This window comes from Chiloscyllium punctatum, chromosome 19 (assembly GCF_047496795.1).
Source record: "Chiloscyllium punctatum isolate Juve2018m chromosome 19, sChiPun1.3, whole genome shotgun sequence".
In the NCBI taxonomy this organism is placed as follows: domain Eukaryota; kingdom Metazoa; phylum Chordata; class Chondrichthyes; order Orectolobiformes; family Hemiscylliidae; genus Chiloscyllium; species Chiloscyllium punctatum.
In genome coordinates, this window is record NC_092757.1 from 50290041 (window position 1) to 50305802 (window position 15762).

The 15762-nt window shown below is 41.5% G+C and overlaps 1 protein-coding gene across 2 annotated transcripts in view; it reads left to right on the top strand.

Annotated features, from left to right (window-relative positions):
- The window catches only part of ap2b1 (adaptor related protein complex 2 subunit beta 1), a 310350-nt gene that overhangs the window by 107284 nt on the left and 187304 nt on the right, over positions 1–15762 (top strand). For both annotated transcript variants that reach the window (XM_072589357.1, XM_072589358.1), the window contains exons 12-13: positions 253–351; positions 6710–6969. In XM_072589357.1, coding sequence (XP_072445458.1) covers positions 253–351; positions 6710–6969 — 359 coding nt within the window. The remainder of the gene's footprint in view (positions 1–252; positions 352–6709; positions 6970–15762) is intronic.

Consider the following 15762-nt stretch of genomic DNA (forward strand, 5'->3'; position numbering starts at 1 on the left):
AAAGTAATTTATTAGCATTGAAGACTTGACACTGACAATTGCAAAACATGAAAATCAGAAGTGAATAACAAGGATGTGAAACGCAGGGTTTCGTGGTTTAAGGGAGTTAACATGAAAAGGCTAAGGAATACTTGGGCCTTTCCTTGTAATAGCCTGCAATAAATTCCATGCCTTGGCACACTTACCTATCAAGCAAGCTGAACAATTTGACATTTAAGAGGAATAAGAATTTTTGTGATTTCCCTCTGACAGGTGCAATTGACCCTGCTTACGGCAATTGTGAAATTGTTCTTGAAGAAGCCAACCGATACTCAGGAGCTGGTCCAGCAGGTCCTCAGTCTGGCAACCCAGGTAGGATTTTGCTGAGATAATGCCTGTATTTATACCAAAACAACATTTGTGCTTGGGAGGTTTTGCTGGATGCTGCCAGATTTTTGACCAGCACATGTTTGATGGATTGTAGAAACCCTTTGGATGTCTGATCACATGGCATTTCACAGCATTGTTATATCTCTGTGCGAGCCGAGATTGCAATTTCTTGAAATTGCCACTGTTAGGTTAAATGTACTTTGTGAATGATTAAATTCGTAGTCCTCCGAACCTGGGAGATGAGTGTTTGGAGTCGGATGAAGAATCCCAACCAGGGTGTGTTGGATCAATGCTGGATTAGTGGTGCTGGAAGAGTACAGCAGTTCAGGCAGCATCCAACGAGCAGCTCGTTGGATGCTGCCTGAACTGCTGTGCTCTTCCAGCACCACTAATCCAGTATTTGGTTTTCAGCATCTGCAGTCATTGTTTTTATCTGTGTTGGATAAATGTGCTGGTGAATGCCTAAACCATGTTTCTATTCATGTACTCCTTGGGTGATGAGGCTGCAGAGAAAATAACCTCAGGCAAAGAGAGAGCTTGACAAGGCTGCTGCCAAATTCCTGAATGGGCAAGTACTTGCCAATCCTGTGTTTGCTCTGAGAAGATGGGATGAAAAGAGTCATTGAAGCCAGTTTTAGATTTGAGGTTGTAAGATATTGGTCTGGGCCCTAGAGTTGGAAGCTGTAAAATTAATGAATTTTTGGAATTGTGAAGAAAGGCTATGCCGAAACCAAGATGATTGTTTTTCTGAAAAGGACAGCATGTACTTATTCTTTAATCTTGTGAGGAGAGAAGTGAGATTGAGTGAAGAAAATGTCAGTTTATTTTTACTGCAATCGATTCGTAAGAACTTTATCTCACTGATGTTCCTCAGACTCTGTTGAAAAATGTAAAAATACACATACATTGCATCGATAAGCAACTCTGGTAATGAGAACATGTTGTCAAATCTCTGGGTAACTCTCATGTACGATTGAGTATTTAGACTGTGTGAACATATTCTTGGATTGCTTATGACTGTGACCAGGATCATTCCGAAGAGGCTAACCCAAATCTTTTGACCAATCATGTTACCTCCTGATCAGTGTTCCACTGTTCCTTAAATGAGTTTAATGTTCTGAGTTCACCACCATGTTTAACACTGAAGCTTTTTTTGTTTTTGAAATAAAAGTTCTGATATCTTACTCTCTGTCTGCAGTGTGGAACTCCTATGTCCACTTGTTATCTTGTCCTATTTAAGTGTTTGATAAAAACATTCTCTATCCAGCTTGACATTTATGTAGCTCGGTAATGTTTCCGTCTTCATAGTGTTATGGACCAGATCAGTCCACCTCAAAATATTTTAAGGAGGTAGCCTGGATCCTAAAGTTTTCCTTATTTTTAAAGTCAAAAGTGAAGTGTCTGTTCCAGATGCAATTAGACTGGTAAAACTATTCGTTATTAAGCAAAAGACAATTTATTTGAAACACTACATAGCCAAGAAAGAGGAATTTAAAATAACAACTCTATTTGAAAACTTAACAAAATAATAGATACAGTAACTATTCGTAATTAACTGTTCTAATATAGTAATACCCTATAAACACACCCCTTGGCAAGAAGGCAAATTCAGAAACATCCTCACATGCAGTTCTCCAATCCAGGACGAAAAAAACAAAAGATTCGGGGAGAGTAGAATCCAGGAGGCATTCACTGAAGCTTCCAACTCTGTTCAGACCCCAAAAGCTTCTATTGCTACTAAAAAAAAAACAAAACACAAATCCTAATGTGAGAGCTGGCTACACCCATTCAGGCTGTTTCTAAAAAAACAGAGCCTTCCAAGCTGTTTACTCAAGTGATCTTAACTGGCTACCTCAAAATGGCTGCCTTATAATCTCTCTTCAAAAAAAAACCAGGGCAAAGTAACCTCTGAAAGTGACAGCATAAGGCTGAGGAATTCTAGTTGATCGTGTGGTATCTTATAGCTCTCCTGACACTGGGGTTTGCTTTGTAACCTGAAAGGACATTTGTATTTCAGTGATCATTATTCCATGATATGTTCCAGGCAGAGTGTGATCAAGGTACTCTGCAGCTTCTGTCTGATCCCTGGATATTGATACTAAAGAGATTTGGCAAAGTAATAGGACCATATCATATAGGAGCAACAGTAGGACATTCAGCCCATCAACTCTGCTCTACCATTCAATTAGATCATCACTAATCTGATAATCCTCAAGCGCGCTTCATCTGAATCATGTCAAACTAGCTGTTACCTGCTTGATTTATTACAGATTTTAATACCATTTTCACGTGAGAAATAACAATCGAAATTAAGTTGTTTCCAATTATTTTATCTTCAATTTTAATTACACTTTAAGCATTTGAAAAAAAAAATGTCCTCTTGGACAGAAATTTCCCTTGTCAAACAATGTTGCATAATAACCAGAATTGTACACAGTACTTGAACTATGGCCTAAGTGCTTTCAAAATTTCCAGTGTAATCGCTGTGCTCTGATACTTTTATGCCTTGTCTAAGGAAAGTATCTAGCATGTCAGCTTAACTACCTGATTTAATTTTCTTGCCAGCCTTAGTGCGATTCCGCGATGCTTCTCGATATCACACCATTTGCCTTGCTATGACACAGTTACCTCTCATTTCTCCAGAGTAAATTCCATTTGCCACCTGAGCAGCCTATTGATAATGACAGAGAAATCTGTAAAGTGAAGGAAGCCAATTTTTGTATCAGCTGCAAACTTCTGAAATATGCCACTGTATTTACTTCATAGTAACAGGGAACTGTGGGATTATGGGAAGGAATGCAAGCTAGGAGGCTCCCAAGTTCAATTCCCTTGTCTGTGTTGAGTTAGGTGTATTATTACTTGGGCCATTGGAAGGGGCTGTATTTTGCATTGGTGCACCTGAGATTGTTTAGGTAGGTGCTGGTGGAATGGGCCTGATTTACGCTGTCCTTGGTCTCCATGTGAATGTTGGACGAGTGCAAGATTGGATTTGGCTGTAATGCTATTTGCAGCTGAATAAACCAGCAATGTTTCTAGGGCTGTAGCCAACTGAGTGAAGTGCTTAACTATGGAATCCTACACTCTCAAAAAAAACCCCTTCTTTCACATCAGGAAAAGTTAAAATTCTTTGTTATTTAGTACAAAGGGCCACGTGAAATGAGTTGCATTTCGAACGAATTGAGCTTTTCTGATACGGGGTAAAGTCTTTGAGATGTATGGAATCGAATTGAATATCAAACTGTAATGAAATGGCAAAGCATTGGAAATGATACAGTTTAACTAATAGTTTCATCTTTGTGGTGAAATTGTACTACATGCCATTTAGTATCTGAACACGATATAACTAAGGCAGGAGTTAAAATCCTAGAAGCGATAGTGTTACAACTAATGTTCTGCTTATAATGTAGACTTCTGTAATCCAAAAGCCTTTTTTTAATCTTTGGGACAATCCTTCATTCCCTGATTTTTCTTTCATCCTGCAAAAAGGTTCTTCATGCCCTATCTTGGCATTACCTAAAAAAGCAAGATTTATCTCTTTGTGCTGTTCGGCCTTGGTTTCTTGTAAGGTGGCTTTTGCCTTATTTAGAGTCGTAGCCATATAGTATGGAAATAGCCGCTTCAGTCCAACTAGTCCACACTGACTATGTTCCTAACCAAACTAGTCCCACTTATGTTTGGCACATATCCCTCCAAACCTTTCCTATTTATGTACTTATGCAAATGTCTTTTAAATGTAACTGTATCCGCATCCACTACTTGGTCTGGCAGTTCAGTCCACACACAAACCACTCTGTTTTTTAAAAACGTTGCCCCTCATGTCCTTTTTAAATCTTTCTCCTCTCACCTTAATGCCCCTAGTTTTGGGATCCCCCTCCCTAGGGTAAAGGCCCTTGCTATTCACTTTATCTATGCCACTCATAATTTTATAAACCTCATTCCTCAACCTCCTACACTAAAGTGAAAAAAGACCCAGCCTATCTTGATCATCAAACCTTAGATTCCCAGCACCATCCTGGTAAACCTTTTCTGAACCCTCTTCAATTTAATCATATCTTTCCTGTAACAGGGCAACCAGACCTGGACACGATTTTCCAGAAGAGGCCTCACCCAATGTCTTGTACAACAGTAACATAATGTCCAACTCCTATACTCAAAGATCTGAGCAATGAGGGTTTTTTCAATTCAAATAAATTGAGCTGAGTCAAGTACACAAAATGGATCCGCAATATATTGGCCCTTTTTGGATGGAATTGAACAAAATGGATAGCTTGAGCTGAATTGAGTGAAGCAAGCTAAAATAATCTATACAACTTAGTTTTCATGGATGGTTAAATGCTAAATGCCATTTATCAATGCAGATGTTCTTTGCCTTTATGCTGTTAAACCAAAAGTGATAGAGAAGGCGCATGCATGCAGAAGGTATACAGCAGATTATCCAGTCCATTTGTGTCTGTGTTTGTAACTGTGAACTGCATCTTGACTCTTTTCCTTTTTTTTTGTGATCTTTAAGCTGATGCTCACTGGATTGAAAAAAAAACCAATATATTAGATTTATGAGTATGTGGAACTTTTAAAAGGAAAACGTTTGATGTGTGATATATTACCGACAGTCGTCTTTGAAAGTATTGCGAAGTCCGTGTGGATATTGTTGGGGGGAGGCGAAAAGAAAATTTAAATACTGGCAATCAGAGCAGTTTGGTCCCTGTTATGTGACTCAGAGATATGGACTCTATATAGCAGGCCTCTGTAAAATCCTGTGGATCCATTGGTTAGATCAGCATGCTAATGTGTTCTCACTCAGCACAATATCCCCAGCATTGAAGCATTAACCAGGCTTGATCAGCTCCATTGGATGAGCTCCATCATCTGCATGCCTGACATAATACTCCAAATCAAACACTCTGCTCGGAGCTTTAACTTGGCATGTAAGCCCCAGGATAGCAGAGGACAGTTTCAAAGTTGATGTCTATAACATGCGACATCCCCACTAAATTCTGGGGAATCCTGCCACAAGACTCCCTGAAGTGAAGGGAAAGCATCTGGGAACAAATGTGCACTTAGACTCCCATTGTAAATGGAGTACATGACAATCCGGGCATCCCATCTTCCCATTTCCCTCTAACCACCAGCTGCCCTGCTTGTGACACAATCTGAAGATCATGTGTTGGACTGTTCAGTCGCTTGAGAACTCCTTTTTAGTGTAGAAACAAATCCTGCACAGCCCCATGGCATTGCCTAAGAAGAAGCTTTTTCTTCCTTTGGGTGGTCTTTGACCTGCTGCGCACTGAGCCTGAATAAATGGGCCTGTGGAGCTTTTATAAGGAAAGGAGATTTAGTGTGTGATATTTTATGCGTGTCTTGTTTGGCGACATATTATGAAGCTGGTGTTGACATCAGTGTGGATTTTATTGGAGGGAAAGGAAAACCAAATACTGACATGCAAGCATAAAGGTGCTGGATCTAAACAAAATGCAAACATTCAGATCTCTCTTTCTGACCTTGATGTTTTGTTTGTTCACCAGAGTTTCTGGGAGTAATTGGAATTCTTTAGTGGAGTAAAATCCTACTACAAATAAAGAAGTGCCAGTGTGTGAATTTTTATTTCAACCACAGCTGCAGCTCAGTTTCTATGAATATAAAGTTGAGCTTTATCCCTTGATGTCTGAAATGGATGCAAGGACAGCAGTTTACTCTTGAACCTTCCCTTCTTTCTCCCTTTCCCCTTTCAACAGCATACAACATGCTGCACTTCAATCTCCCTTCAGTTTAAAAGAAGTCACATTTGACTCGGGACATTCACTCTCTTTCTTTCTCCACAAGTGCAACCGTATCTGCTGAACCTTTTGAGCATTTCATTTTTATTTTGGTTTCACAGCATTTATAATGTTTTGTTTTTGTCAAATGACTTCACCCTGACACTTTTTTTTGTGATGTTAGAGGTTATCTGTATATTTAGAAAATTGTCTTCAGTCCATGGGACTTTGTGCACGACACACAGGTTAGTTATGGATTGCATATGTACGGCGTGTTCTGCGTTCAAGTTGCTGGCTAGCTCATCAAAGAGCTGCAGCAACCCTCAGCCTGTGAGGGTCTGAATTCTTATAGTTCCAGGTGGTGATATATCAGGTCTTTTTAAAATTCATTTCAGTGGAAGAGAATATTCAAATGACATTCGTGGATTTTGCTGAGTATTTGCAATCAGTATTTCGGTGCGTTAAAAAGACATGATTTTATTTTCTGGTGAGTTCCAATAATTGAATCAAGAATAAACTGGACTGATGTGCTACCTGGCAAAAGCTATAGATATGCTAATACTTCTTCCCTTTCTGTATGTCTCTAGGATTCTGATAATCCTGATCTCCGTGACCGTGGTTATATATACTGGCGCTTGCTGTCCACAGACCCTGTGGCTGCAAAAGAAGTAGTGTTGTCTGAAAAGCCACTCATTTCTGAAGAGACTGATTTGATAGAACCGACCCTGCTGGACGAGCTCATCTGTCACATCGGGTCATTGGCATCTGTTTACCACAAACCTCCAAATGCATTTGTGGAGGGTAGCCACGGGATCCATCGCAAGCACCTGCCAATGCAACTTGGAGGGTTAGTACCAATGTGTGAAAGGCTATAATGTAAATGAATTTGACAGACATTTTGTGCTTAGTGGAAGAAGATAGACTTGATTTTGAATGATACGGAAATCTCTAATCGCTGATGCCTGATGATCCACCTCATTCAGGAAAAAGAGATATGATTTTGTAGTGGATAGCAACAATTTTCCCTGGAGTGCACATTAGCCTTTCATTGCATGATGTTGCTTTGCTTGGCACTCTTGTCTAAAGATCATCAAAAATTACAAACCTTGGAGCAAGAAGAAGTTTCTTTATTGGTAGGCTAATGAGGAAAATTTCCATTTGATAAAATGGTAGTATTACTGGCTGCTTAAATTCAGTGTCACAGAATTTGAGTTACACATGAGTGAGCACTGTGATATTAAGCAAGTGCAGATGACCTCCTCAAACCTCAGGTCTACAGACGCAAAAATCTGAGATCCTGAACTGGCAACCTGGTGTGCCCAAAGCATATGTTAACTTGTTTCAGCTGCAGCTTGATCTGATGCAGTAGTGCAAATGAGTTTAGAGGGATTGGTTTTACATCTTTCTCCCCCTGCTTGCCAATCTCTGCGTTAGCAGAGAATGATGCCTTCATGGAGATTTATTACTTGAATGAATAATCCACTTTGGGACAATATGATGTTTTGGCAGCAGGCAGCAGGCCACAACCTGTTAATAAAGACATGTTGGGACTCAAAGTTTGAAAAAGTGAAGATTAGTTGGTTCAATGTGCCTGTTTTTCAGTAGTTGGTACCAATTTGTAAGGGTGTAGTTTTGTCCAGCTTGTTTAATAACTTGATTGAGATGAGCCAGGTGAACATTCTATGGTATTAACCTTACCAAGCTTTGGTTTGCAGCAAGGTTAGAAATACTGTTACAAAATTCTGTTTACATTTAACTGTCAGTGCTTGGTTAATTTCACCAAGTAAAAGTAACCAAGCATTGACAGTTAAATGTAAACAGAATTTTGTCTCAGAAATTCATCATGTGAAACTTATTCTACTCCTTTTCAACACATTGGCCAAAACTGCATGAACCGCTTTTGATTGGCATCTGTTTTTTAATTGAAAAGATTTCCTAATACTTCCTGAGCCAAACAGTTTTCTGTGCAGTCTTGGTTCAAGTTCTTTCTTTGGCACTTTTAATGAAAAAAGATGAATTAAATTTTTTTTTTAACAGTGTCTACTAGGATTATGTTCACTATTTTTGACAACAAGGCAAAATGATTTGTGACTAATGCTCAGCATCAGATTGGCCTTTACTTTAATGTGTCAAATATAAAATTCAGCAATATTATTTTGTCCATTGAAACTCATTTCTCCCCCACACTGTACAATCTGTTCCACTAAGGGATTTAATAGAACATATTTCATTTCCCTAGTTACAATCCTCCCTGTTTCTCAGTGTCCCCTGTCCAAAAGTGGAGGTAACTTATAGGTGACCTTTTGTACGAAGTGGTCTGAATTACTTTGTAGTTTTCCATGCAACATTTGCTCCCAACCAGACAGCATTATACGGTCTGGTTGATAATTCCTCTCATCAATTTCTTTCAAGTCACCCACCCTTAGTATGTACAATTTCCAAAGTTCCTGCACTGTAGTGACTAATTCTGAAGAGGAGATCCTTCCCCTAGGTACCTTTCATAAGGAAGTTGTTTTTGTGCAGTGCTTTTGAGTTTCTTTGTCTCCTTTGTAGACACTATAGTTTAATGATATCTCGATTTCTCATAATCTTGTATTCTCATTAATTCTCATCCAGTGAAAACCCTCACCTTGTTTTTCCCTTACAGTTTCAGTACTTTAAAACAGAAGCTTGATTTTTCTTCCCAATTTACCTTGCATCTTCTCTTCTCAGTCTTGTTAGTCTCTGCATAATGGGAAGTGATTCTCTCACTTGATTTCCCAATTTAAGCAAAATTGAAGTGACACTGAGTGTTAAGTTGTGAGTCATAACATTTTGACAGTCTGATCAATTTGAGAGGAGTGTGTTTAATTCTCACGGTTTAGAATTGCTTGAACATTTAAAATTTATAGATACCAGCTTTGCTAGCACAAGTCAAACAACTTCAAATTATTAGTGGTCATGTTTAAATCAATGAAATCATAGAATCCCTACAGTGTGCAAGCATACCATTTGGCCCATTGAATCCACACTGATCCTCCATAAAGCATTCCACACAGACCACCCCACCATGTCCCTGTAACCCTGGATTTCCATGGCTAATCCTGCAGATGCTCTGTGGGCAATTTAGCATGGCCAATCCACCAAACTGCCCATCTTTGGACTGTGGGAGTAAACTGGAGCACCCGATGGAAACCCACCCCCCGACACAGAATGAGTGTGCAAATGCCACATAGACAGTCGCCCGAGGGTAGAATTGAACCCTGGTCTGTGGCACTGAGGCAGCAGTGCTAACTAATGAGCAACCATGCTGTCCAAATATAGACATAATTTATAATAGAAGTTATTTATATTTTTACTTTTAACCACTAATGGATGAAAGCCACTAGATAAACACATTTTGTCAATGAGCTGAGGCTTAGTGTAGGTTCTGTAGCACCCTCTCTTCTAAAATCTTTATTTTCTTTTTTGTAAATGTTTATTTCTGTACCTTACTGCAATTCTATCCCAGAATATTAGTCATTGTTAGTGTTGAGGTAATGGAATGAACATATTCACCATTGGAATCTGTTTCCTCTTGTACCTTAAACCTCTGTTCTCTGTGCTGTAATGACAAACAAAGCATGTTTAATATTTTTAAATTCTGGACCAGCATAATAACCTGAACTGACAATATGACATCGCTGTTTGAATCTCCAAAGAAGTATTTAACTTTCAGTAAATTCTGGAAAGGTTGAATGTTTTTTCTAATGACCAATTGCACATTGTAAACAATATTTCCAGTTCAAGAATATTGTATCTTCACACAGACTCCTCCAGACACTCTATCATTGCATCTCCCTGCCACTTAAAAATCAGAATAAAAGTCTATGATGGACTTTTCATTAAAGTTTTAGTCATAAGAACATGAGAAATAGGAGCACTGGTAGACCATACAACTCCTCAGATCCAGGACATTTTAAAGACACTGCAAATCAGTGAACTGAAGATAAATCTGAAGAGGTGTGCCTTGAGTTCATTATGAAAAAAGGGGATTGACTTCACTGGTCTTGCATTTTCCACAAGGCCTGCTCACTCTGTTCATCAATGGATCTGAGGCTGGAACCAGTGAGGGACAGTCCAAAGGCTCCAGTGTAAACAGACAAGGGTACAGTTTTAAATAGGTTATAGACTCACTCTGTTGCTGACCAAAATATTTGAACTAATGTAGAATTCAGATGTGTTGTGCTTTCCCAGGTAATCTTTTGCTGTGAGATTGCTAATAAACTCTACCTTATTGATGATTGTGCAATCTAAAAAAGGTTTACTCCATTTGGAAACTGTCACAAAAGTTTTTACCAAATTTAATTTGTACTTCCCTTTCACAAATTTGATTGGCCTAGTCCGCATGAAGGTTAACGTATCCTAAAACTCTGAAGTTTCCTTTGTTACAAGCTCAAGTCATTATAATGTATCTATAAGCTATTATTTTTCTGACCCTTGCTCTTCCCAAAGTCCATCATATTGATTCAACTTCCTCAACTTCTGAGCCAAGATCCTTTCTCACTATCAAGGCAATGCTCTTTGTTTCCATTCTGTCAGTTTTTTCAAAGTGCTAAATACTTTTGTATAATAAATTTTCCAATCTTGATCACCTTTTAATAATGTCTTTAATGGTGATTAGATCTAAATTAGATTTCAAATTTTCTCCCACTGCCCTGATTTCGAGACTTGAAGGTTTTCGTGGCTCCTTGTTGAGAAATGCAAGATTTGGGGAAGCGGGTGGGGGATTTTTGTCATCACTGTATCTAGAGGCCTGTTATAACTTGATCAGAGCTTTATGACAACTCCAAACATTCAGCTTGGGATCCTGACTCCCACTTTGGAAAGACCTGATCTAAATCGTTTATGCCTCTGTGCAATGAGAGCCATAGAGGTGAACAGCATGGTCCATGTCGTCCATGCCAATCAGATATCCTAAATTAATTTAGTCCCATTTATCAGCATTTGGCCCATATCCCTCTAAACCCTTCCTATTCATATACCCATCCAGATGCCTTTTAAATGCTGTAATTGTACCAGCCTCTACCACTGCCTCTGGCAACTCATTCCATACGTGAGCCATCCTTTGCAAATCTTTCCCCCTACCTGAAACTTATGCCCTCTAGTTCTGGACGCTTTGCCCCACCTCCCCCACCCCTGATTCCTGAAGAAGGGCTTATACCCGAAACGTCGATTCTCCTGCTCCTCGGATGCTGTCTGGCCTGCTGTGTTTTTCCAGCACCACATTTTTCAACTCCCCCACTCCCAACCTACCTCCCCCACCCCACCCCACCCAGGGAAGAGACTTTGTCTATTTATCCCATCCATGCACCTCATGATTTTATAACCCTTTATGAGGTCATCCCTCAGCCACGCAAACTCCAGGGAAAACAGCCCCAACCTATTCAGCCACTCTCTAACAGTTCACTATCTTTTTATATGTGAAGCATTTGCAATAAAGAGCCTATAATTTTATTCAAATGGATGTTATTTGCTGCAGCACTGTTCCTATTTAAGTTTGTCCCGACCTGTCCGACTCTGCTTTTCTTCACAAGTGATTTGGAGATGCCGGTGTTGGACTGGGGTGTACAAAGTTCAAAATTACACAACACCAGGTTATAGTCCAACAGGTTTAATTGGAAGCACACTAGCTTTCGGAGCACAGCTCCTTCATCAGGTGATAGTGGAGGACACAATTCTAAGGCACAGAATTTACAGCAAAAATTTATAGTGTGATGTAACTGAAATTATACATTGAAAAATACCTTGATTGTCTGTTGAGTCTTTCATCTGTTTGAATACCATGATAGTTTCACTTCTTTCATGTGTAAATCACAAAACCCTTTTTTTAAAAGTTGCATTCTCAGGTTAGCTGTAACAATGAGTGTTAGATAGACAATATGTTGAAAGTGTTAGCCCCCTGTTTTCTCTGTCTATGCCATGATGTTTAGACTGATTCTAATCTGAAAAGTGAGAGAAGAGTTTTACATGAATGCATGCAGTTTTTGAACTAAGTACAATGTAACTCTGCAGGTACAAATTCACCCCACAAAATATATATGTGCATGTGGGTCTTTGTCTGTTTGTGTGTGGGTTGGAGGTTGAGAGTGTGAGAGAGAGTGTATATGTGTGTGTGTAGTGAGTGTAGAGTGTCTATATCTGTGAGGGGTGCACGTGGGAGTGTGTGTGCGTGTCTGGGGTGGGGGGTTGTGAGTGTCTGAAAGAGAGTGATATGTGTGTGCATGAGTGTAGAGTGGTCTAAGTCTCTGAGAGGATGCCTGTGAGTGTGTGGGGAGTGTGTGTTCCTGTAAGGGTGTGTGTGTATTGAAGTGTGTGTGTGTGTGTGTGTGTGTGTGTGTATAATGCAATGGTGGTCACCTGTAATGTGACATGGACCCAAGGTCCTGGTTGAGGCCCCCCCTATGGGTACCAAACTTAGTTATCAGCCTCTGCTCGGCCACTTTTCACTGCTGCCTGTCCCAAAGTCCGCCTTGGAGGATGGTCACCCAAAGGTCCGAGGTCGAACGTCCTGGACCACTGAAGTGTTCCCCAACTGGGAGGGAACCCTCCTGTCTGTTGATTGTCGTGCGGTGCCCATTCATCCATTGTCTTGGCCTTTGCTCGGTTTCCCCAATGTACCATGCCTCCGGGCATCCTTGCCTGCAACGTATAAGATAGACAACGGTGGCTGAGTCACATGAGTACCTGCCATATACAAGGTAGGAGGTGTTCCCACGTGTAATAGTGGTATCTATGTCCACAATCTGGCACGTCTTGCAGCGCCTACCGTGACAAGGTTGTATGGAGTTGTCCTGAGAACCGGGCAGCTTGCTACAAACAATGATTTGTTTCAGGTTATGTGGTTGAGACCAAGTCTCGCCAAGACCTTCCCCACACCTCCACTGCTTGCCTTTAAACAACCGCCAAACCTCAAACAGATCATTGTTTGCAGCAAGCTGCCCGGCTCTCAGGACAACTCCATACAACCCTGTCACGGCAGGCGCTGCAAGACGTGTCAGAGTGTGGACATAGATACCACCATTACACGTAGGGATACCTCCCACCTTGTACATGGCAGGTACTCGTGTGACTCAGCCACCGTTGTCTATCTTATACATTGCAGGCAAGGATGCCCGGAGGCATGGTACATTGGGGAAACCGAGCAAAGGCTACGACAACGGATGAATGGGCACTGCACAACAATCAACAGACAGGAGGGTTCCCTCCCAGTTGTGGAACACTTCAGTGGTCCAGGGCATTCAGCCTCGGACCTTCGGGTGACCATCCTCCAAGGCAGACTTCGGGACAGGCAGCAACGAAAAGTGGCCGAGCAGAGGCTGATAACTAAGTTTGGTACCCATAGGGAGGGCCTCAACCTGAACGTTGGGTTCATGTCACATTACAGGTGACCACCATTGGACTATACATACACACAGACACTCCTACACACACACACCCCTATGCATACATACACGCGCACACAGGCACACATGTACATAGACACGCACACCCTAACAGGCGCACACAGTCCCCACACACTCTCAGGCATCCTCTCAGAGACTTCGACCAGGTCGATGTGTTTGTTGATAGAATCCGTGGATGAGTGCCATGCCTCTAGGAATTCCCTGGCTGTTCTCTGTTTGGCTTGCCCTATAACAGTAGTGTTGTCCCAGTCGAATTCATGTTGCTTGTCATCTGCGTGTGTGGCTACTAAGGATAGCTGGTCGTGTCGTTTTGTGGCTAGTTGGTGTTCATGGATGCGGATCGTTAGCTGTCTTCCTGTTTGTCCTATGTAGTGTTTTGTGCAGTCCTTGCATGGGACTTTGTACACTACATTGGTTTTGCTCATGCTTGGTATCGGGTCCTTCATTCTGGTGAGTTGTTGTCTGAGAGTGGCTGTTGGTTTGTGTGCTGTTATGAGTCCTAGTGGTCGCAGTAGTCTGGCTGTCAGTTCGGAAATGCTCCTGATGTATGGTCGTGTGGCTAGTCCTTTGGGTTGTGGCATGTCCTCGTTCCGTTGTCTTTCCCTTAGGCATCTGTTGATGAAATTGCGCGGGCAGAATAGACAACAGGACGTTGAACCTATCAACAAAGACGGCCTACTGAAACTACTGGACCTGTGCCTCACAACACACTTCACATTCAACAACCAGATATACGAACAAATCAACGGCACACCCATGGGCTCACCGATCTCTGGACTCATAGCAGAAGCGGTAATGCAAAGATTAGAACAAACAGTCTTACCACAAATTCAACCCAAACTCTGGGTCAGATAGGTGGATGACACCTTTGTAATCATTAAAAACACAGAAATAGAGAATACACACTGGATCATCAACACCACACTCTCAGGAATCAGATTCACGAGAGAGGAAGAAAAGGATAACCAACTCCCATTCCTAGACGTGATGGCACAGAGAACACCGAACGGAGATTTCACCACAAAGGTATACAGGAAAGCCACACACACAGACCAAGTCCTGAACTACGAAAGCAACCACCCCAACACACACAAACAAAGTTGCATCAAGACACTATTCAAAAGGGCTGCAACACACCAGAACTGCAAAAAGAGGAAGAAGAACACCTGTACAACATATTCGCCAAAAATGGATACTCGCGCAATTTCATCAACAGATGCCGAAGGGAAAGACAACAGAACGAGGACATGCCGCAACCCAAAGGACTAGCCACACTACCATACATCAGGAGCATTTCTGAACTGACAGCCAGACTACTGCGACCACTAGGACTCATAACAGCACACAAACCAACAGCCACTCTCAGACAACAACTCACCAGAACAAAGGACCCGATACCCAGCATGAGCAAAACCAATGTAGTGTACAAAATCCCATGCAAGGACTGCACAAAACACTACATAGGACAAACAGGAAGACAGCTAACGATCCGCATCCATGAACACCAACTGGCCACAAAACGACACGACCAGCTATCCTTAGTAGCCACACACGCAGATGACAAGCAACATGAATTTGACTGGGGCAACACTACTATTATAGGGCAAGCCAAACAGAGAACAGCCAGGGAATTCCTAGAGGCATGGCACTCATCCACGGATTCTATCAACAAACACATCGACGTGGACCCAATATACTGGCCACTGCAATGGACAGCTGGAACTGACAACCGGAAGAGGCTGAGACAAGCCACTATAAATGCTGGAGGAAACCTCACAGAAGCGCTTCACAGGAGGCTCCCAAGCACTGAGGATACCACCTAGACAGGGAATGAAACGTTTGCAACACAAATTTCCAGCTTGGCGAACAGAACAACAACAACGAGCACCCGAGCTGCTACAAATCTTCTCCCAAACTTTGAACTTAGACCACTCTACACTCATGCACACACATATACACTCTCTTTCAGACACTCACAATCCCCCACCCCAGACACTCTCATACACTCCCACACTCTCACGTGCACCCTTCACAGACTTAAGACTCACTACACTCACTCACTCTCTCTCTCTCACACACACACACACACACACACACACACACACACACACACACACACACACACACACACACACACTCATTCTCTCTCTCACACACACTCTCTCTCTCTCACACACTCTCTCTCTCTCACACACTCTCTCTCTCTCACACACACT